This window comes from Hyaena hyaena, unplaced genomic scaffold (genome assembly GCF_003009895.1).
Source record: "Hyaena hyaena isolate Hyena2069 unplaced genomic scaffold, ASM300989v1 scaffold_34, whole genome shotgun sequence".
Taxonomy (NCBI): domain Eukaryota; kingdom Metazoa; phylum Chordata; class Mammalia; order Carnivora; family Hyaenidae; genus Hyaena; species Hyaena hyaena.
This window is the reverse complement of record NW_024080665.1, coordinates 1330994-1354421: the sequence shown is the minus strand read 5'-3', so window position 1 is coordinate 1354421 and position 23428 is coordinate 1330994. Positions and strand designations below refer to the sequence as shown.

Here is a 23428-nt window from a genome sequence, read left to right as displayed (position 1 = left end):
TTCCTTCTCTGGGTCGGGCTGGCGCGCATGGGCGGGGGCTTGCCCGCAGGGTGTTCTAAGCCGGAGTCCGCTGGAGTGGGGAAAACCGGGTCCCTCTATGGCTCGTCACCCGAAACACGAACTCACAGGCTAATTTCCCAGTTTTTAGTTCCTTGCCTTCCCTCTCGAGTCCCAGCCAGCCAGGGGCGCGGACGCCCGGTGTCTGTGCGGCTCTTCCAGGGGCCCCAGCCGCCCGGGAGCTACAATGGCGGCAGGCGCGCCACCACTCTGAAGTCTAGCCTCCAGGAGCAGCACAAAGAAGCAGTTTGTGTGCTCAGCCCCCTCCAGGACCAGCTGGCGCGAGGGGACCTGGTGTGCAGGTATTTGGCAAGTACGGTCTTTCCAATGGAGGTTTTTCTCCCCTGTGCGGAGGTTTTTCTGTTTCGGACTCTCTCCTTTTCCCCTCTCACTCCCCGTAGAGGGTAGAGGGGGATCGCCTCCCCCCCTGGAGTCTCCGATCCCGGCCCGATTTTATCTTCCCCAGTTCGCACTCACGTTAGAAGGCTCTCTCAGTGGATTCTGCGTCTTTTTTCTCCCAATCTCTCAGGTTTTGTAAGGTTTCCAATGTCTTCGGATCTTTTCTGTGTGATGTATGGGGGCGGGTGCAAGTACGGAGCTACTTACTTCTCCGCCATCTTGCCCTCTCCCCGAAAGACTTCTATTTTTAATTCATCCCTTTATGATAACTCTATTTAAAAATCTGCTTGGGGTGCCTGGTGCTTGGGGTGGCTCAGTTGGTCGAGCGTCCAACTCTTGATTTTGGTTTGGGTCATGATTCCAGGGTTGTAGATCAAGCCCCAGGCCTGCTTTAAATACAGTTGTAAAAACTTTAAAAGCTTTGGGGCGCCTGGGTGACTCAATTGGTTAAGTGTGCGACTTCAGCTTAGGTCATGATCTCATGGCTCATGGGATCGAGGCCTGTGTTGGGCTCCACACAGAATCCCAGCTCGGGATTCTCTCTCTCCCTCTTTTTCTTCCCCTCCCCAAGACTTGTGCTTTCTCTCTCTCAAGTAAATAAACTTAAAAAAAAAACAAAACTCTGAAAACTTTTATATATGGCCTCTCTTTCAGAAAAGAACTCCAGAGAAGACCTATTCTTCTGTTGTTTGTTGCTTAACACATGGGGGGAAAATGCATGTGAGATATCCAGAAACCATTACTAATGCTAATACTTGTTTTAATGTGGTAAAATATGTATACCATAAAAGTTACCACTTTAACCATTTTAAGTTTACAGTCACAGTGCTGTGCAACATCACCATGCTAATTATTTTTTAATATATCCATATGCTACATCTCTTGTATTAGAGTAAGCAGTTAGTTAAGCTTTAACACAATGCCTGGAGGCCAAGAAAGGAGATGAGGCTTGCTAGCCTAGCAGGGAAGTTAGAGACTGTCTTGGCGGTGGACCAAAAACAAAGCCACAGAAGCCAGATCAAACCAACCAGGCCGGGAGACAAAGAAGGCAAGATAGAGACACAGACCAAATAAGGGAGAAAAGGTGTGAAATCCTGTTCCCAAGAAATTCCCTCCCCCAGTAATAAATATTCCATCCCCTAGTTAACAACTATCAGTAAAAGAAACCCAAACCCCAGCGTGAGTAGCTCTCCCTCAAGGAGGCATGCCTCCTCTCACATCTTGGAGAGCATACTCTTGCTTTAATAAACTTTCCTACTTACACCTTTCAACTGTTGTGTCTGTGCTATCCTTGAATTCTTTCTTTCTTGCAACAAGACCAAGAGCCTTCGGAGACATCTTTGGGATGGCCTGTGTCAAAGGCCTCAGGGCTCAGGGTCTCCCCAGTTCACCTGCAACAATCTCAGCACTGACATGTCCACATTGTTTTTCTAAGCATCATTTGGAACTGAAATTTAAATATTTTCTTATCTAAGGAAAAAAGTATGTTGACTAAATAAGACAGACAATTCACAATATTACTCGTAATAAATTTTCCAATCTAAGGTTTCCAGGACATCAGCAAACTCTGTCCTAAAAAGATAAACCTACCAACCAAATCCAATGAAGTGCTTTTAATAATTGTACTTTAATAACTGAATTCAGCACACAACCTTGGATATCTGGGAAAAAAATGAATGCTGAAACCCAGAAATGTGTAAGATGAATCGTAAGCATTCCTTAACAGTAAAATGTTAAGTGAATATTTTCCTATAAATTAGTCCCATTGTGGCTCAATGATATACAGTAAGGGCAAGGATGGGCTGAGGAGCAGGAAAAGAAGATATATTACAGATATGGCAGAGTTACACATAAATGAAAGCATATCCCTGCATAAGGGCTTTATATTTTACCCTTCAGAGAAGAATTTTCTAAGTTCCTTGTTAGGCGTTTTCTAAGTAATGACATATTAGCCTGCTACCCCCTTTCAAAGAATGAATTACCTGAGACTGGAATTGGTGATAAGTAATTCACCTGATCAATATCCACTCCAACTAAACTGGGGCAGTTTGACCTTGGCATCATATTTGGATTTTAATACAAATTTCTCTTTTCTCCAAGTCATTTCAAATTATGAGATATTAATTAACTTATCACAGACTGCCTAAAAGCAACATTTGTTTCAGTAAGTATTCATTGTGACTTGATTGGAATGAATGACATGATCTGTTTCTCTTCTCAGTAGACCTCTCTTATAATCATTAAGATATGCCTACTATACATGGGGGAAATCCATATATACACAATCAGCAACTGAAAAATCCTTAGTCAAGCAGTCTTGAATTTTTTAACTTTAGAGGGCATCTATAGTTCAAGCTCCTATGCATAATGCAAGAGTTTCATCTTTACCATAAATGTAAAGTAAACTGGCTTACATCTCACTTACTAGGCTCTGATTACATCAATCAAACCTAAGTGGCTACAATACAGTAGCCATTAAACAAATGTCAAATGAATGAATAAATACTCTAGGAAAGAGCCTTCCTGGAAGGAGTTGCCATTACCTGCAGAAGGGGGGGCCTTTAAGGGAAGCCAGAGTTTAATTAATTCTATTCTCAGAATAGGAAAATCAGACTGCTCCAAAAGAATACATACAAAAAGGATTTAGATATAAAAATTACATTATAACAGTATATACGTTATAACATTCTTAAACTTGGTAGCTTTGGGGGAGTCATATTTATTAGTGATTAGCAATAAAAAGCCTTAAAATAAGTATATCCATAGGGGCAGCAAGAAAGAAAGATCAACTTTATAGTGCTGCTGGGAAGGAAGAGAGGAACCCTAGATATAAGAGTGAGCAATGCTGGCTTTAACCAAAAACAAGACAACAAAATGGCATAAAGATTGTGTCTTTTTGTCTTTATATTAAAACAGAGTTCACAGCATATAGTGGCTGCTCACAAAATGTCTATTAAATGAATTATTCCTTCTTACCTCCTCTCCTCCATTTCTTCTTCCTTTCCTCCTGTTTATTTATCCCTCCCCTTCTCCCTTCCTTCCTCTCAGTCTCTCTTTTCTTCCATTCTTCCTCCTTCCTTCCACCTAGCCCTTCATTATTCCCTCCATCATCCAACATCTACCCAATTTCCCCTCCTTGCCTCCCCACAGCCTGCAAAGTCTAAAAGATCAAGAGATTCCTTGACCAGGGTCTTAACAATTTTGCAGTTTGTCCTCCTGAAACCTATTCAAGATATATTTTAGTTCTAGGCACTGAAAATAAAATCAACTGTGACCTCACTTTGTACTAAGAGAAATAAGTCCAGAGAGAGAAATCGATGGATACTGTCAGCAGAAGCTGGCATTGTTGTTTCTTCCCAGGATAGAAAGGTCACACTTTGCAGCACAGAAATTAGCTTACTGCTATCCTGAGGATACCAGAAATGAGTATAAATTACTTTTTAGATCAGTCCCTTGTTCCTAATCCATATTTGAAAACCCAATTCCCCCATCTTTTCCCCATTCCCACCTCTCCCTCCCAAAAGTAGCTACAACAAATACTTTTGCTCCCCTTACCCCCTCCCTTTAGTCTCATACTCCAGAATGAAAGAACCTTGACTGACTTCAAGATCAGTCTCTTACCCTGCCAGGAAAGCTAAGGAGTAGGAGTTGTTCTTGGAAACAAAAGCCGAGCGATGTGTCTGTGTCATCTTGCCTCGGGAAGGTTCTTCATTCTCTGAATCTGAGAGGCGCGCAGGACACTGGCAGAAGACAAGGGAGACAACATTGTCTATACTGTGGTCCCGTGGAATCTCCCATAGCTATTGTTCCACAGCTATTATAGGTCATTTCTCTCTAAGAGCCAATGTTTCCAACTGCCTCTTGGAGATCCCAATCTGGATATCCCAAATAGCTCAAAACTTGATATATCCAAAATTAAACTCACTATTTTCCTCTCTAACCCCGACTACCAACCCAGCTCAAAGGCTCAATGTCATCTATGATTCTTCTCCCTTTCTTCAAAGTCATAACACTGTATAGAGATTTTGAGTACCCCAAACACTTCTAAATATTTTATTTCATTTATGCTTTATATCAGCCCTATTAAGAAGGCATTACCTGTCTTCCACAGATGGCAAGCTGAGGCTCAGAATGTTTAATCTGCATAGGACTGTAGAGTTAATAGGTAGCTAACACTATTACTTAAATCCAGAGGATCCGTCTTCAAGTGCCTTCATGCTAGTTCCACTCTACCCCACTCTACTCCTAAAATGCCTTTCAGATCTAACTCCTCCCATGTATATTTATTGTCATTACCTTTCCTTAGATTCTCATCCTCTTTTGCCTGGACTGTTGCAATAATCTATTTACTGGTCTCGTTCTCTCCAGCCTTTCTTCCCTCTAGTCCTACCATACTAGTAAGCACACAGATATAATCCTGTTACTCCCCTGCTTAACTGTTGGTGACTTCAGGATAAAGTGGAAACACCTCAGTATGATACAATAATCTTCCTAAGCTAGACCCAACCTTCTTTTATAATTTTTCTCCCAGCAGTTCTCATAACGGGAACTCCTTGGGCTCTAGTACAACTAAACTACTTTCTACTCTCCATGTACCTTCACAGACTTTCAAAGCCTCTGCTCTTCTGAACACGCTATTCCCTCTGCCTAAAACTCCTACTCCACGTTCTCTGCCTAAAAAAAATACTCACTGGCCTTTCAGAGGCATCTTAAATGTCACTTTCTCTGCAAGGGCTTCTAGATACCCCTAGAGTCAGCTTTTTCCATCTAGTTGATACTCATTCAGTTACCTTCGTTTTATTTTAGAGTCTTATTTTGAGTCTTTCGACTTACATTTGAAGTTTCTTTACACGTACTTAGAAAAGACATCTGGAAGGTTATTTACCAAAATGTTTATAAGAGTTATCTCTAAATTGTTAGATGACAAGCAACAATTAACAAGAATTTTTGCTTTATAATCTTTGGTAAGACTATAATTGTTATACCAGATTGTTTTCCAAGAATTCACATTATTGGTATTAACTATACCATAACAAATCATAATAGACTGTCATGTCCATTTTATTTCCACTCCAAACTGATGACAACAGATGGCAATATCTTCTAGAATAAGCACTTTCTTCCCTATATTTGAATTGAACTTGATAAACATGTATCCAACACCTAGGATGTACAAGATAGTGTAGGAGATTTTAAAATAGCTAACACATATTTTCCTTTCTCAACAAACTTACAAATCTAGTAGAGAAATACAAATGCACAACCATAATGTATGGGAGAATGAAATAAATCCTGTAAAAGTTACAAAGTTGGGAGGGCAGAGTGTAGATGACAGAAGTAGAGAAACAAGTGAGGAATCCCTAATAGGTTCCAGGAAGGTGACAGCATTTGAACTTGGCTTGGAGAGATTAATAGCTTTTCAAACAGGTAAGCAGGGTGGCATTTCAATTAGATGAAAATGCAAGAGCAAAGACTCTTAAGGAAGAAAAACATAAAGCTATATATTTGGGAGAAAGCAAACAATTCTGTCCTCTAGAATTTGGGTGTATGAACAAGGATGGAAGATCAGTTAGAATTATACTAAGGACTTGAATGTTAGAGTAAGGAATTCTAATTTCATAGGAAATGGGGAGTCACCAAGTCTTTGGGGGGCATGAAAGCAAAATGATCTGTTCAGCTCTAATCATAATGTTCTCTCTATAAAAAGAGAGCTGGCTCAGCTGGCTTCCCACTGAGACCACTTGAGTCTCTCGTTGGGCCCCATTTGAATGTGGTCTTGGCTAAAATAAATGAAACTATTTTTTTAACACAAAAACTCTTAAGACATATTTAAAGCAAAATCAGAGCCATTTAAAAGTCTTAAAGTCTTCAAAAAATACAAAAGCAAACAGAAAAAGAGGTAAAATAGCAAAAATCTAAAACTTTAAGGGTTCATAGGTGAAATATGTGTTTTTGTATATAAATGTTCTGAAACTGACTACTACCAATAAAAACAAGTCTGAGAATGTATACTTCCTAATTCCTTTGAAGATTACAACTAGGTTACAATTACTTTTAAACTTACAAAATGCAGTTGATTTCTACTTCAAAGTTGGTAGTGGCAAAAGAGAAAACAATTAGAGCAATTTCCTGGCCTGAATTAATACTACAGATCTTTTCCTGGAGGAAACTTGGATCTGGCAAGGCTAGAAACAGCAGATTCTTTCTATCAAAGGACCACAGTGAAGGGTAAGCTCTCTTTGTCAAGACTGGTTTGTCCTAAAGAGAAAGGTGCTTCTGGGTCATTTTGCCCGAGGACTCTAAAGGACAGTCCTGTTGGGGTAAAGAGGCAAAGTTGCTGTCAGAGATCACAGACCATAGTTGGGGCTATTAGTCAGAAAAATACTATCTGCATAAGACTATCATGTTTTATTCTCGTCATCCTACTTAGACTGCATCCTGTCCCATAGCCGTCTTTTTCCTTTTGTCGTTCCCAATGAAGAGGGTATTAACAGTACACAAGCATCTCATATTTGCTACACTGAATCTTTCAGAAAGGTGGAACCCTCTAAAATGCAAGTGATTGCTTTTGATAAGAATTTAATACATGCATGTCAACAGCAGCAATTACCATTGATACAAGAAAGCTTAAATAATTTCATTTCCTGAAGGTCAGGAAAAATACCTTTGCAAAGACTAAAGCCAAAGCCCAGTGAAATTAAGTAACCTGGCCAAAGTCGTACAGTTTGTTACAACAGTGGGATTTGTTTAAGGAGCAGACTTCTGAAGGTGCAGAGATGTTTTTCCTTCTATTCTATGTTCTCTGTCTTATATACAGCAAAGCTTTATTCCAGCTCATTAGAAAGTTAACCTGAAATACTAACAAGTCTAAATCACAAACTATTCGAAAAGATTATGACACTAAAGACATCGTAAGTACATACAGCAAGCAACAGAAAAAGGTCTGGTCCATAAGACTTCCTAAAGAAAAAACCCAATTGTAATCAATCCAATTGAGCATTCAATAGGCCTTCTAAAAGTGGTTTCATACATACATTAAACATTATACCATTTACAACCTTTTTGAATAATTTGCTTGGTAAAAAGGTGATGAAAACAATTCAGGCAAGATTTGGCAAGATTAGAAGTCTAGGCTTAGTTTATACTAAGGATTAGTTACGATTAGTTTAAACTAAGTAATTCAGGGTGAGTTTAAACTAAGTAATCTGATATTGAAGTCCTACCTTATATCTAGAACTGGGTCGCTTAAGGCATTAAAAACAATAAAGGGAAATCAAATACAAGCTTAAAGGAAACCTAGTGGAGGATATAAGATGTATAAAACTCAAAGGTCAAATCACAACACAGAAGTCAAAATGACAATATATGTGTAAAATTTCCACAAGTAGTATTCTGTACTAGGTTTTCCCCCTCACTCACCTTTTTCCTCTACTGTTCCCTTAATCTTTTCACCCAAGTCTCAATGTCTCATTCAGAATTATTTTCTCCAGCTGCCATCTGGACACTAAGTTTTTCACTACTCTTTTTTTTTTTTTTTTTTATGTTTTATTTATTTCTGAGAGAGAGAGAGAGACAGCATGAGCAGGGGAGGGTCAGAGAGAAAGGGAGACACAGAATCCGAAACAGTCTCCAGGCTCTGAGCTAGCTGTCAGCACAGAGCCCAATGTGGGGCTCGAACCCACAAACCATGAGATCATGACCTGGGCAAAGTCGGACACTTAACCGACAGAGCCACCCAGGTGCCCCAGTTTTTCACTACTCTTAAACTGCATACTCAGCGACTATCCTGGTTTCATAGCTCATACATAGGTTTTCAGATCCACATCACCTGGGATAGTTACTGAATCGGGGCCAGATGTCCATCAAAACGGTGATCTACTTACATGCTCCAGATTTGATTTCAGTACTAATGGCTCATCTCTCTTTTTCTGATCATCCATTTTTCTTTTCCCTGTTTCTGTATCCTCTGATAACAGCTTGTGGATTTGATCTTCAGAGGTTTTCTCCTCTTGTAACTTTTCTTCTCTCAGCTAAAAATACAAATCACACAGAGGAGACTTTTAGGCAACTGTAGACTTCAAAATATTTTTTACTCAGTAGTCTATCAGAACAAACATCACATGACAGTTTGAGACTATTTTTCCTATTAGATATAAAGCCCTCTTAATTTTTAAGTACATCTGCTTTCACTTGACTCTTGCCAAACATATGCTCCAAGGCTTAAAATTTAACTGCTCCACATTCTTAAGCAATATGAAATGATAAGAACTAAGATATTAAGCATTATAAAAAAAATAACATTTACTCCCTTAGCCAAAAAAGTCTGAACCTAAAAACTTTCCTTGTTCCCATAAACCAGATATAACTGCATAAGTGAGGAGAATTGCCAAACTGTAGGCCACAGAGGGAGAGAGGCTGGGCTAGGTAAGGCAGGTCTTTAGTCCTAGAGGCAACAGAAAAAGTTATCACAGTTCCAACGTCCTGCAATTTATGCCGTTACCTTGTGGTCCAGAAGACAGGTCAAAATACACTGTTTACAAAGAAATTTAAGGCCGAGGCCTATGCTCCTCATCTGGAGGAGGTGGGGCATTATGAACTTAAGATGAGCCTTGGAATAAAAACCCGGGTTCTAGTGGGTCTGTACTTGTTACCAGCTGTACCATCTTGGGCAAATGAAGCACCACAGGCTTACCTACAAAATAGGGATAATGCCACTTACTTTGTAGATACTGGTGTAAGAGATAAATGAGGTAATAATAGAAAAGGCTTAATGTAGTGTCTTGCTGCATACTTAAAGTACATTAAGAGTTTCCTAATCTCCTTTTATTCTCATTTCACTGCCTGCCCTAGGGTTTTCATAAAATTTAAAAGACATAAGGTATATCAAGGCATTTACAGGCTACTAATTTTCAATCATACTTGCAAAAAATTAAGCTAAATTATATTTTGCATTGGTTGTTGCCTCGGGGTTAAAAAGCAAAACCAACAATAACAACAATTAAGATTTAGTCTTGGTCCCTGAAATACAGCCAGATCAACACTGCACCATCCTGCACACCTAGAAAACTGACTTGAGGATTAACACAACAATCTGCACAACCTGAACCAAATCCTTGGCAGGTACATGGCATGGAGAAGTGAACTTGGGTAAAGACAAACCACAGAGGGCAGGGAGCTATTATTGCTTGTGGAAAGAGGATGGAGAGATGAGGGAGAATATGGGAAACCATACCCCCAATTCCCTGAAAGCAGCTGGAGAGAAAAGAAAGAGTATGCAAGGGACTGAACAAAAAAGGGAGAAAGGACAAAGGAGAGGGTTTAAATTCCATTAAGACTCTATAAACAGGGGGACCACAGAGTCTGAAACTCCGTAGCTTGATACCTGGCAGAGCTCTGCTGGGAAGGGCAAATCCCCACAAGCAGAGAACAAGGTTCGAGGGGTCTGAGGGCCACACGGGGAGAGGCAGTTCCCCTGTTGGAGGACATTTGGTAGAGGGCTGTGCTGCCACCCCACAGGCAAAGGTCTCAGTGGACCCTGGAGAACAACCACATTCAAAGGTACTGGAACAAGGATGTTAAGGGGGAAGCCTGGTGCCAGATGTGTGTTGTGATTTACCATGATCCCTTGAAACGCTGCTGCTACAGGATCACATGAACTTTTTCTGGGGTGGGAAGGCACCCAGCTGCAGTCTCTGGACATTGGCAGAAGCACATTCCCATGAACGTTCCTGGGGGTGGGCAGGCACCTGGTCATTGCTTGGTGAGACCCTCCCTTAGAGGGTCAGAACGGGTCAAAGTCACAGTCACTCAAAAGTGAGGGGTTGCGGGGCGCCTGGGTGGCTTAGTCGGTTAAGCGTCCGACTTTCGCTTAGGTCATGATCTCGCGGTTCGTGGGTTCGAGCCCCGCGTCGGGCTCTGTGCTGACTGCCAGCTCAGAGCCTGGAGCCTGTTTCAGTCTGTGACTCCCTCTCTCTCTGACCCTCCCTTGCTCACGCTGTCTCTCTCTCTCCCCTAGAAATAAATAAAACATTAAAAAAAATTAAAAAAAAAAAGTGAGGGGTTGGGAAGCACAGCCACATTTAAGATAAAACTCAGGAGGGAGGTGCCCCCTGGCAGCCTAATGGCTTGGTCATGGACAATGTAAAAGTGGGGAGTGAATGGAAGCTGGAGACAAAGGAGGTGAGCTCAACTGCCGGTAGGGGAGAGAACAGAGTTCGGATACTAGAGTCTGGGTAGTTGGGTGATGCCATTTTCACCCCTCCTGTGCCACAACAATCCACCCCAGTGGGCTAAGCAGAGCCATCTAGTGGAGAATGGAGCCATTACACTAAGCCCCACCCAACTGGGCCAACCTTGCTCTTCAGGAACACCAAAAATCTCTCCAACTGCTTCTTTTACAGACTATAAAGTGCTTCATAGTTTGACTTCTAGGGGAAACTGATGTAGTTTGAATCATATTTCAATCTGTTTGCTAGTCAATCTGTTCACTTTTTCTTTTCTTATTCTTGAATACAGAAAGAGAAAAAAATTATTTTTATTTTCCACTTTTATTAGAAATATTTTTATTTTTATTTACTAGATTTTTTTACTATTTTGTAAATTTTTCAAATTCTATTTGCTTCCATCTTTCATTTTATTCTATTTCATTGTATTCATTTTTCAAAATTTCGAAGTTTTCCTTTTTTTTTCCTTTTTGTTCTTTTATCTTTCCCTTTTTTCTCTAATCTATCAAGCTCCTTTCAACAACCAGACCAAAACACACCTAGGATCTACCATCCGTTATTTGATTTTTTGTGTGTTGTTTTTAATTTTCAAATTTAACTTTTTTACCTTATTAATTCCTTTTCTTCCTTCAAAATGATGAAATGAAGGAATTCACCCCAAAAGAAAGAATAGCAAGAAACGACAGCCCGGGACTTAATCAACACAAATACAATATATCTGAACCAGAATTTAGACTCATGATAAGAACACTAGCTGGGGTTGAAAACAGATTAGAATCCCTTTCTTTGGAGATAAAAGAAGTAATAGTCAGGATAAATAAAAAATACTATAACTGACCTGCAATCTTTAATGGTTGCCATGGTGGCAAGGATGGATGAAGGAGAGCAGTGAAATAGCAATACAGAAGACAAACTTATGGAGAACAATGAAACAGAATAAAAGAGGGAAACTAAGGCAAAAGAGTACAATTTAAGAATTAGAGAACTCAATGACTCATTAAAAAGGAAAAACATGGGATGTGTGGATGGCTCAGTAGGTTAAATGGCTGATTTCAGTTCTAGTCATGATCTCACGGTCTGTGAGTTTGAGCCCCACATCAGGCTCAGTGCTGACAGCTCAGACCCTGGAGTGTACTTTGGATTCTATGTCTCCCTCTCTCTCTGCCCCTCCCCTACTCAAATTCAGTCTCTCTCTGTCTCAAAAATAAATAAACGTTAAAAAATATTAAAGCATCGGCCCTCAAACTTTCTCTGTAAAGGACCAAATAATAAATATTAAAAAAAAAAAAAAATATAAGAATCATAGGGGTCCCAGAAGATGATGAGAGGGTTTGAAGGTTTATGTGACAAATCATACCAGAAAACTTTCCTAACCTGAGGAAAGACACAGACATCAAAATTAAGGAAGCACAGAGGACTCCCATTAGATTTAACAATTAGATTTAACAAAAACTGACCATCAACAAGGCATATCATAGTCAAATTCACAAAATATTCAGGCAAGGAAAGAATCATGAAAACAGCAAGGGAAAAAAAAAGGCCTTAACCTACAAGAGGAGACAAATCAGGTTAGCAGCAGACCTATCCAGAGAAACTTGGCAGACCAGAAAGGGTGGCAGGCTCTATTCAATGTGCTGAATTGGAAAAATATGCATCCAAGAATTCTTTATTCTGCAAGGCTGTCATTCAAAATAGGAAATATTAAAAATTTCCTAGACAAACAAAAATTAAAAGAGTTTGTGACCACTAAACCAGCCTTACAAGAAATTTTAAGAGGGACTCTCTGAGGGGAGAAAAGACAGGGAGAAAAAAAGATCAAAAGCAACAAAGACTAGAAAGGACCAGAGACCACCAGAAACTCCAACTCTACAAGAAACATAATGGCAATAAACTCCTATCTTTCAGTAGTCTAAACATCAATGGACTAAATGCTCCAATCGAAAGACATAGGGTAACAGAACAGATAAGAAAATAAGATCCATCTATATGCTGTTTACAAGACCCACTTTAGACCTAAAGACACCTTCAGATTGAAAGTCAGGGGATAGAGAACCATCTATCATGCTAATGGTTGCCAAAAGAAAGCTGGAGTAGCCATACTTATATCAAATAATCTAGACTTTAAAATAAAGACTGTAACAAGTGATGAAGAAGGGCATTATATCACAATTAAGGGGTCTAACCACCAAGAATATCTAACAATGTAAACATTTATGCTCCATATGTGAAAGCACCCAAATATATAAATCAACTAATCACAAACATAAAGAAACTCATTGATAATAATACTATAATAGTAGTGGACCTCAACACCTCATTTATAGCAATGGACAGACCATCTAATCAGAAAATCGACAAGGAAACAATGGCTTTGAATGACATACTGGGCCAGATGAACTTAACAGATATATTCAGAACATTTCATCCTAAAGCAGTGGAATACACATTTTTCTCCAGTGCACATGAAACGTTCTCCAGAATAGATCACATACTAGGACACAAATCAGCCTTCAACATTTACATAAAGATCTAGATTATACTTTGTATTTTTTCAGACTACAATTCTATGAAACTCAAAATCAACCACAAGAAAAAATGTGGAAAGATAACAAATACTAGGAGACTAAAGATCATCCTACTAAACAATGAACAAACTAACCAAGAAGTTAAAGAGGAAATTAAAAAGTACATGAAAGCCAATGAAAATGATAATGCCACAGGCCAAAACCTCTGAGGCACAGCAAAGGTGGTCATAAGAGGGAAGTATACGGCAATCCAGGCCTTCCTAAAGAAGGAAAAAAGGTCTCAGATACACAACCTAACCTTATGCCTTAAAGAGCTGGAAAAAGAACAGGAAATAAAACCCAAAATGAGCAGAAGACAGGAAATAATAAAGATTAGAGGAGAAATCAATGCTATCAAAACCAAACAGATCACAGTAGAACAGATCAATAAAACCAGAGCTGGTTCTTTGAAAGAATTATCAAAATTGATAAACCACTAGCCAGTTTGATCAAAAAGAAAAAGGAAAGGACCCAAATAAATAAAATCAAGAATGAAAGAAGAGATATCATAACCAACACTTCAGAAATATTAACAATATTAAGAGATTATTATTATCAATTATATGTCAATTAATTGAGCAATCTGGAAGAAATGGACAAATTCCTAGAAACATATAAGCTACCAAAACTGAAACAGGAAGAAACAGAAAATTTGAACACACTCATTACCAGTAAAGAAATTGAATTAGTAATCAAAAATCTCCCAAAAAACAAAAGCCCAGGGCCACATGGCTTTCCAGGGGAATTCTACCAAACATTTAAAGAAGAAATAACACCTATTCTCTTGAAGCTGTTCCAAAAAATAGAAATGGAAGGAAAACTTCCAAACTCTTTCTATGAAGCCAGCATTACCTTGACTCCACAACCAGACTAAGACCCCACTAAAAAGGAGAACTATAGACCAATCTCCCTGACGAACGTGGATGCAAAAACTCCTCAACAAGATACTAGCCAACCAGATCCAACAATACATTAAAAAAATTATTCACCACGACCAAGTAGGATTTATACCTGGGATGCAGGGCTGGTTCAATATCTGCAAAACAATCAATGTGATTCATCACATCAATAAAAGAAAGGACAAGAACCACATGATCCTCTCAATAGATGCAGAGAAAGCATTTGACAAAATACTACATCCTTTCTTGATAAAAACCCTCAAGAAAGTAGGGACAGAAGGATCATACCTCGAGATCAAAGAAGCCATATGTGAAAGATTCAATGCTAATATCATCCTCAATGGGGAAAAACTGAGAGCTTTCCCCCTAAGGTCAGGAGCAAGACAGGGACGTTCACTCTTGCCACTGTTATTCAACACAGTATTGGAATCAGACAACACAAAGAACTAAAGGGCATCCAAATCGGCCAGGAGGAGGTCAAACTTTCACTCTTCACAGATGATGTGATACTCTATGTGGAAAATCCAAAAGATACCTCCAAAAGACTGCTAGAACTGGTCCATGAATTCAGCAAAGTGGCAGGATATAAAATCAAAGCACAGAAATCAGTTGCATTCCTGTACACCAACAATGAAGCAACAGAAAGAGAAATCAAGGAATCGATCTTATTTACAATTGCACCAAAACCCATAAAATACCTAGGAATAAATCTAACCAAATAGATGAAAAATCTATATACTGAAAATTATAGAAAGTTTATGAAAGAAATTGAAGACAGAAAAAAAATGGGAAAATATTCCATGCTCCTGGATAGGAAGAACAAATTGTTAAAATGTCAACACTACCCAAAGCAGTCTATATATTCAATGTAATACCTATCAAAATAACTGCAGCATACTTCACAGAGTTAGAACAGACAATCCTAAAATTTGTATGGAACCAGAAAAGACCCCAAATAGCCAAAGCAATCTTGAAAAAGAAAACTTAATCTGGAGGCATCACAATCCTGTACTTCAAGCTGTATTACAAAGTTGTAATCCTCAAGACAGTATGGTACTGGCACAAAAACAGACACTCAGATCAATGGAACAGAACAGAGAACCCAGAACTGGACCCACAAACATATGGCCAACTCATCTTTGACAAAGCAGGAAAGAATATCCACTGGAATAAAGAAAGTCTCTTCAGCAAATGGTGCTGGGAAAACTGGACAGTGACATGCAGAAAAATGAACCTGGACCATTTTCTTACACCATACACAAAAATAAACTGAAAATGGATGAAAGAACTAAATGTGAAACAGAAAGCCATCAAAATCCTTGAGGAGAAAGCAGGCAAAAACCTCTTTGACCTCAGCACATCAACTTCTTACTCAGCACTCTTCCAGAGGCAAGGGAAACAAAAGCAAAAATGAACTGTAGGGACCTCATCAAGATGAAAAGCTTCTGCACAGCAAAGGAAACAATAACAAAACTACAAGGAAAGTGACAGAATCGTAAGATATTTGCAAATGACATATCAGATAAAGAGTTAGTACCCCAAATCTATAAAGAACTTATAAAACTCAACACCCAAAAAAGCAAATAACCTAGTGAAGAAATGAGCAAAAGACATGAAAATGCTTCTCCCAAGAAGACATCCATATGGCCAACTGACACATGACAAAATGCTCAGCCTCATTCATCATCAGGGAACTACAAATGAAAACCACAATGAGATAGTACCTCACACCTGTCAGAAAGGTTAACATTAACAACTCAGGCAACAACAGATGTTGGTGAGGATGTGGAGAAAGACGATCTCTTTTGCACTGCTGGTGGGAATGCAAACTGGTGCAGCCACTCTGGAAAACAGTATGCAGGTTCCTCAAAAAATTAAAAATAGAACTACCATATGACCCAGCAGTTGAACTACTAGGTACTTCTCAAAGGCATACAGGTGTGCTGTTCGGAAGGGGCACATGCACCCCAATGTTTATAGCAGTGCTATCAACAAAAGCCAAAGTACGGAAAGAGCCCAAATGTCCATCAACGAATGAATGGATAAAGAAAATGTGTGTGTGTGTGTGTGTGTGTGTGTGTTGGAGTATTACTCTATTACTCAACAATCAAAAAGAATGAAATCTTGCCATTTGCAACTACATGGATGGAACTAGAAGAAATTATACTAAGTGAGAGACATATGACTTTACTCATATGAGGACTTTAAGATACTAAACATAAGAGAAGGGAAGCAAAAATAATATAAAAACAGAGAGGGGGACACATATGGAATGTTTTGCTCAATGAGTTTTGACAAATGTATATGTTCATGTAATCATCTCCATGATCAAGTTACAGAACGTTTTTATCACCAAAGAAAGTCTCTTCAAGCCCACTAGCAATCAATCTCATTCCCTACTCAGCCCCAAGCAACACCTAAACTATGACTACAGGTGAATTTTGTCTATTATAAAATCATATAGCATATATCCCTTTGCATCAGGCTGCATTCACTGAGCATATTTTTGAGATTCATCCATGTTAATATGTTTATTATTAAGACATTCCTCTTATGGATGAGTTACATTCATTCCATTGTATGAATATACCAAAATGTGTTTAACTATTCATGTGTTGGATATTTGGGTTTTATTTAGTTTGGAGCTATTATGAATAAAGCTGCTAAGAACATTCATGTCTTTTTGTGGACAGATGTTTTATTTTGCCTGGCTAAATGGCTACAAGCAGCATTGCTGGGTCACCTAGTAAGTATATGTTTAAATTTACAAAGCAATTGTCAAAATGTTTTCCATCATGGTCATACCAGTTTTTACTCCTACTAGCCCTGCATGAGTTTCTGATGATTCACAGTCTCCTATTCATTCTCATTCTTGAAATTGTTAGCCCTTTTAATTTTAGCCATTCTAAAGATATAATAAAGGGGATATCTCATTGTGGCTTTAATAACAATTTCCCTGATGGGGCTAATTATGTTGAGCATCCTTTCATGTGCTTAATAGCATATCTTCTTTTGTGAAGTGTCTGGTCAAAGGTTTCACTCTCATGTGTTTTGTTTTTGTTTTTGTTTTTTAACCTTATTGCTTGCTAGGTCCAAGAATTCTTTACAAATTCCGTATATGAGTCAATTGTTAGATATACATTTTGAGAATATTTTCTCCCGCTATTTGTTTTGCCTTTTTATTTCCTTAATAAGTCAAAAGTTTTTAAGTTTGATACCTATATATCAATTTTTTCTTCTGTGATTAGGATTTTTTGTGTTCCTGTCTAGGAAATCTTTGCCTACCCCAAGGTCAAAAATGTTTTCTTCTGCATAGTTTTAGCTTATAAGTTTAGTCTATGATCCATTTTGAATTAACTTTTGTATATTGTACAGAGATCAAGATTAACTTTTAGATATTCATAGGATATTCAGTTTCTTCCAGCACCGCTGTTCAAAAGACTATACTTTTGCCACTGAATTACTTTTGTGCCTTTATGAACATCGTTGACTATATATGAGTGGGTCTATTCCAGGACTATATTCTATTCCATTGACTTGTATGTCTTTTCCTTATGCCAATACCATGCTGCCTTAATGACTAGCTTGATAGCAATTCTTGAAATTAGTACTAAAGTTCTCCAAAAATAACATTCATTATTTACAGGCAACATAATCCTCCATGTAGATCATCTTCTAGAATCTACAAAAAACTACTCGAACTATTAAATTTTTTTTTGCAATAGAATATCAAAATATCAAAATCCATTGCATTTCTATATACTTCCATGAACAATCAGAAATGGAAACTTTAAAATACCATTTATAGTAACATCAAAAAATGTGAAATGCTTTATATCTGACAAAAGGTGTGAACACTGAAAACCACAAATACCGCTGACAAACTGAAAAAGGCCTAAAAAAAAAAAATAAGGTATATCATGTTGATGAGTCTGAAGACTCAGTATCACTGAGATGCTGATTCTCCTCAAATTGATCTAGATTTAATGCAATCCCAATCAAAATCCCAGAAGGCCTTTTTTGTAGGAATTGGCAAGCTGATACTAAAATTCAGATGAATATACAGAGAAGCAAGAATGGCCAAAATAACTTTGAAAAAGAACAATTTGAGGAATAAAACCAGATTTCAAGAGTTGTTATAAAGCTATAATAATGAAAACAGCATGACATTAGTATAAAAGAAAAACAAATAGATCAGTGATACAGACAGAATATAGAGTTTAGAAATAAATCCAGAAATATATGGATAACTGATTTTTACAAAGGTGCAAAGGCAATCCAATGGAAGAAGGATAGTCTTCAACAGACAGTACTTGAACAACTTAACACCCATATGCACAAAAAGGAACTTGCATCTATACTCACACCACATATAAAAGTTAACTCAAAATGGATCATAGACCTAAATGTAAAGCCTAAAACTATAAAACTTCCAGAAGAAAACAAGAGGAGAAAATCTTTGTGAACTTGGGCTGGGCAAAGAATTCTTAGATATAAATTTATAAACTATCTTTCTTGAAAGATATCTAGGAATTCTACTCCTACTCCAAAACAAACAAACAAACAAAAAAAAAAAAACCCACAAAAAACCCTGAAAGCAAAAACTCAAAATGAAAACTATCTTGCTTTTCAGAAGACTCTAAGAGAATGAAAACATGGACACAGACTGGGAGAAAAATATTTGCAGAGCATATGCCTGATAAAAGATTTGTATCCAGAATACACAAAGATCACTCGAAATTCAACAAAAAGAAAATACATGACCCAATTTAAAAAGGCAAAATATTTGAACAGACATTAAACCAAAGAAAATATATCAAAGGTAAATAAATACATGAAAAGATGCTCAACATCATTAGTCATTAGAGAAATGAAAATTTTAAAACCACAATGAGATACCCCTACACACCAATTAGAATTGCTAAAATTAAAAGGACTAATCATACCAAATGTTGGTGAAGATCAAGAAAAACCAGAACTTTCACACAAGTGGTAGAAATTAAAATAGTAAAACTATTTTGGAAAAATTTGGCAATTTCTTTTTTTTTAATTTTTAAAGTTTATTTATTTTTGAGAGACAGACACAGACACAGCGTGAACAGGGGAGGAGCAGAGAGAGATGGACACATAGATTCCAAAGCTGGCTCCAGGCTCTGAGCTGTCACACAGAGCCTAACATGGGGCTTGAATCCACAAACCGTGAGATCATGACCTGAGCTGAAGTCAGACCCTCAACTGACTGAGCCACCGAGGCGCCCCTGGCAATTTCTTAAAAAAAATGAAACATACACCTACCATATCATCCAGCCATTTCACATCTAAACATTTACCAAAGAGAAAAAGAAATATATGCCTATACAAAGACATACATGAATGTTCAGAGAAGCTTTATTTATAATGGCCAAGAACTGGAAACAACCTAAATGTCTATTAGAAAGCATACAGGTAAACAGGCTGTGACATATCCACAAAATGAAATATTACTCAGCAATAAAAAAACAAAACAAACTATTGATATATGCAACAAAGTGGATGAATCTCAACATAATTGTGCTTAGTGAAAAAGCCAAACAGAAGCAAACAAAGAGACAAATTGGACTTCATCCAAATTAAAAGCTCTGTGCAAAGGATGTTTATCAATAAAGTAAAAAGACAATCTTAAAGAGGAGAAAATATTTGCAAATCATATATCTGATAAGGATTTAATATTCAGAATACGTAAAGATCTCTTAGAAGTCAACAACAAAAGGCAGCCCAATTCAAAATTAAGCAAAGGACTTGAATAGCTATTTCTCCAAAGAAGAGATACAGATGGCCAATAAGCACACAACATGGTGCTCAACATCATTATTTACTAGGGAAATGCAAATCAAAATCATTATGAGATACCCATTAGAATGCTATAATAAACATGTTTTTTGGGGCGCCTGGGTGGCTTAGTTGGTTAAGTGTCTGACTTTCACTTAGGTCATGATCTCACGGTTCGTGGGTTCGAGCCCCGTGTCGGGCTCTGTGCTGACTGCCAGCTCGGAGCCTGGAGCCTGTTTCAGTCTGTGACTCCCTCTCTCTCTGACCCTCCCCTGCTCATGCTGTCTCTCTCTCTCTCTCCTAGAAATAAATAAAACATAAAAAAAAAATTTAAAAAACAAAACAAAACATGTTTTTTTAAGAAGAAGGAAGATAACAAGTGCCAACAAGAATGTGGAGAAATTGGAGCCCTCAGACACTTCTGGTAGGAATGTAAAAATGGGTGCAGTGGCTGTGAAAAGGTCTTGACAATTTCTCAAAAAATTAAACATACAATTACCCATATGACCCAGTAATTCTACTCCTACTCAAAAAAAACTGAAAACAAGAACTCAAATACTTGTACACCAGTATTTATTGCAGCATTATTCACAATTGCTAAAATATGGGAACAACCCAAGTACTCATCCAGAGGTGAATGGATAAACAAAATGTGGTATGTCCATACAATGGTATACTGTTCAGCCATAAAAAAGAAATGAAATACTAAAACATGTGACAGTGTAGACAAACCTTGAAAACATCATTCTATGTGAAATAAGCCATACCAAAAGGACAAATGTTGTATGATTCCACTTATATATCGAAGAATAGGCAAATCTGTAGAAATAGGAAGTCAGGTTAGAGGTTATCAGGAGCTGGGGGGATGAGAAATGGGGAGATATCGATTAATGGGTACAGAGTTTCTGTTTGGAGTAATGAAATAATTTTGGAAAAAGATAGCAGTGATGGTTGCACAACACTGTGAATGTACTTAAGGTTACTGAGTTGTACACTTAACAATGATTAAAAAGGCAAATTTTTTGTTATATGTATTTTATAGCACCTAAAAATTTTTTATGTCATATAGTATCATAAAGCTCCAGTTAGCTTTCTATCCTTTTAGATATTATAATAAATATCTTGCATGACAGGTTCACTCAAGGCAATATTTTAGTAGCGGGATTCTTTATCAGAATCAGGTAAATGAATTTTCCACTAACAGCTAAACACAGAGCCAAACAAAATTCCCAGTCACAAGGCAATAGTCCATAGAAGGAACATGCTATTAGCTCACTAGATTCTTAAATTCTATTCATGCAAGGGCAGAAATGCCTGTATAATATTTGTAGCTAATTCATGTCTTGAACAATACTCATTTCACCATGAAAAATTATTTATCTTCAAAATCGTAGAATCTGAGTAATCAGTATACAGGAGTTCATTGTATTGTTCTCTCCACTTTTATATTTGTTTGATTACTACAAATATTAAAAATTTAGAAATCATTTCTAACATATGTTATGCTAATTAACAAACCTCGGGCGCTAGATGATTATAGAAATAATTGAAGGGTTTATCAGAGCCTATGCAGTGATGGTTCTGATTATAGTCTTTCAAGTGCTATGTAATGACTGCAAATAGTAAGAAGCCATGGTTAGAGATTAAAATAAAATATATATACACATACCACACTTTTTTTTTTTTTAATGTTTACTTATTTATTTTGAGAGAGAGAGAGACAGAGAGCATGAGTGGAAGAGGACAGAGAGACACAGAACCCAAAGCAGGCTCCAGGCTCTGAGCTGTCAGCACAGAGCCCAGCGTGGGGCTCGAATTCACGAACTGCCCCAAAGCCAGACACTTAACCAACTATGCCACCCAGGAGCCCCCCAAATGAATGTATTTTTTTTTTTTAATGTTTTCTTTTTTATTTTGAGAGAGAGATAGACAGAGAGCATGAGTGGAGGAGGACAGAGACAGAAACACAGAACCCAAAGCAGGCTCCAGGCTCTGAGCTGTCAACACAGAGCCTGACGTGGGGCTTGAACTCACGAACTGTGAGATCAAGACCTGAGCCAAAGCCAGACACTTAACCAACTATGCTACCCAGGAGCCCCCCAAATATATTTTAAAGTATATTTCATAACATCCAGAAAGTACTTCTACCATGGATTTTTAAAATAAATCACTGGGGCACCTGGATGGTTCAGTAGGCTGAGCATCCGACTTTGGCCAGGTCATGATCCCACGGTTCGTGGGTTCCAGCCCCACACTGGGTTTGCTGCTGTCAGCATGGAGCCTGCTATAGATCCTCTGTACCCTTCTCTATCTGCCTCTCCCGTGTTTGTCCTTTCCCTCTCTCTCAAAAATAAATAAAACACTAAAAAAAATGAAATGAAATAAATTACTTGTGTCCAATTACTTGTTTTCAAATCTCTCTTCTCCCAGACACTATGAGCTTCTTTTGAAGGGGACCATGGATCTGAGTGTGTCCTATTCCTCCTTGACTTCCCCTCTCCAGCTTGAGTTCTAGGCTGGGACCTGTGTTCAGAAAGTTTGGCTTCACCCACAGCTACACAGCACTAGAGTCTATGTGTCAGGCACATTTTCAGTGCTTAGCATATATAGGCCTGATCAAAAATGACAAAGTTGTGCATGGAGCTTACTTTCTAGTAGAATGCAGTTGGCATGAGTAATAAGGTTGGACTAAACAATTTTTAAAAGGTCCTTCCAAAAAATCCCTGTGATACAAACCATACTGTTGTGGTGCCCACCGCCATGCTTTGGGGGAGCATCTCTCAATTCCACAGCAAAAGGGAACCAACCCTGACAGTGCCATGAACGTGGGCTGGTGGGAGGAGGGCTGCCCCGTGGCAGTTTAAAGACAGGAAGCTCATTCATCCATCATTTTTTCATTTTCTTATCTGAGTTGGTAAAATGGTCCACTGCCCAATGACAGACGACAGAAATAGTTTGTGACAGCTGTAGGACCATACAGCATTACGGTGTTACATTAATTTTTCTCCTCCACCAACAAGTAATAACAAATTTTTCCTGTAACAGAAGATGGTGATATATGAAAACATTAAGTAAATTATATGCATTATACACGTTTAACTCATTTTCTACATTTTCTAGTTATCTCTGACCAAAGGGTCTCAAACTGGGACCCTTGACACTTAAGATGTTCACAAAGGTGGCAAAGGGAATCTTTAAGTTAATTTTTCATATATTTTTAACAATCTAATAAACCATACACTTAAAAGCCCATAAGATTGTACCCACTAAATATCACCATCTCAACAAATAGGTTGAATACATTTTTGTTGATGTCTAAGGCTTACCTTTAATAGCGGGCATTAAAAATATTTTAAACTCTTACAGAGGCTATGAAAGATATATAATACAGTCTGATAAAGTAGGAGTATAATACCACTGCTTCAGAACCATTACTTCAAACATGATAATCCTATTAATGAAATTAGTGTTAGAACAT

At 38.0% G+C, this 23428-nt stretch overlaps 1 protein-coding gene across 3 annotated transcripts in view; it reads right to left on the bottom strand.

Annotated features, from left to right (window-relative positions):
- Nucleotides 1-23428, bottom strand: part of RNF169 (ring finger protein 169) — a 105355-nt gene that overhangs the window by 37193 nt on the left and 44734 nt on the right. For all 3 annotated transcript variants that reach the window (XR_005527788.1, XR_005527789.1, XM_039228743.1), the window contains exons 3-4: nt 8340-8486; nt 4078-4196 (exon numbers count right to left, since the gene is read on the bottom strand). Coding sequence is in view for 1 of the 3 variants with exons in the window: in XM_039228743.1 (XP_039084674.1) it covers nt 4078-4196; nt 8340-8486 (266 nt within the window). In the remaining 2 variants the exon portion in view is untranslated. The remainder of the gene's footprint in view (nt 1-4077; nt 4197-8339; nt 8487-23428) is intronic.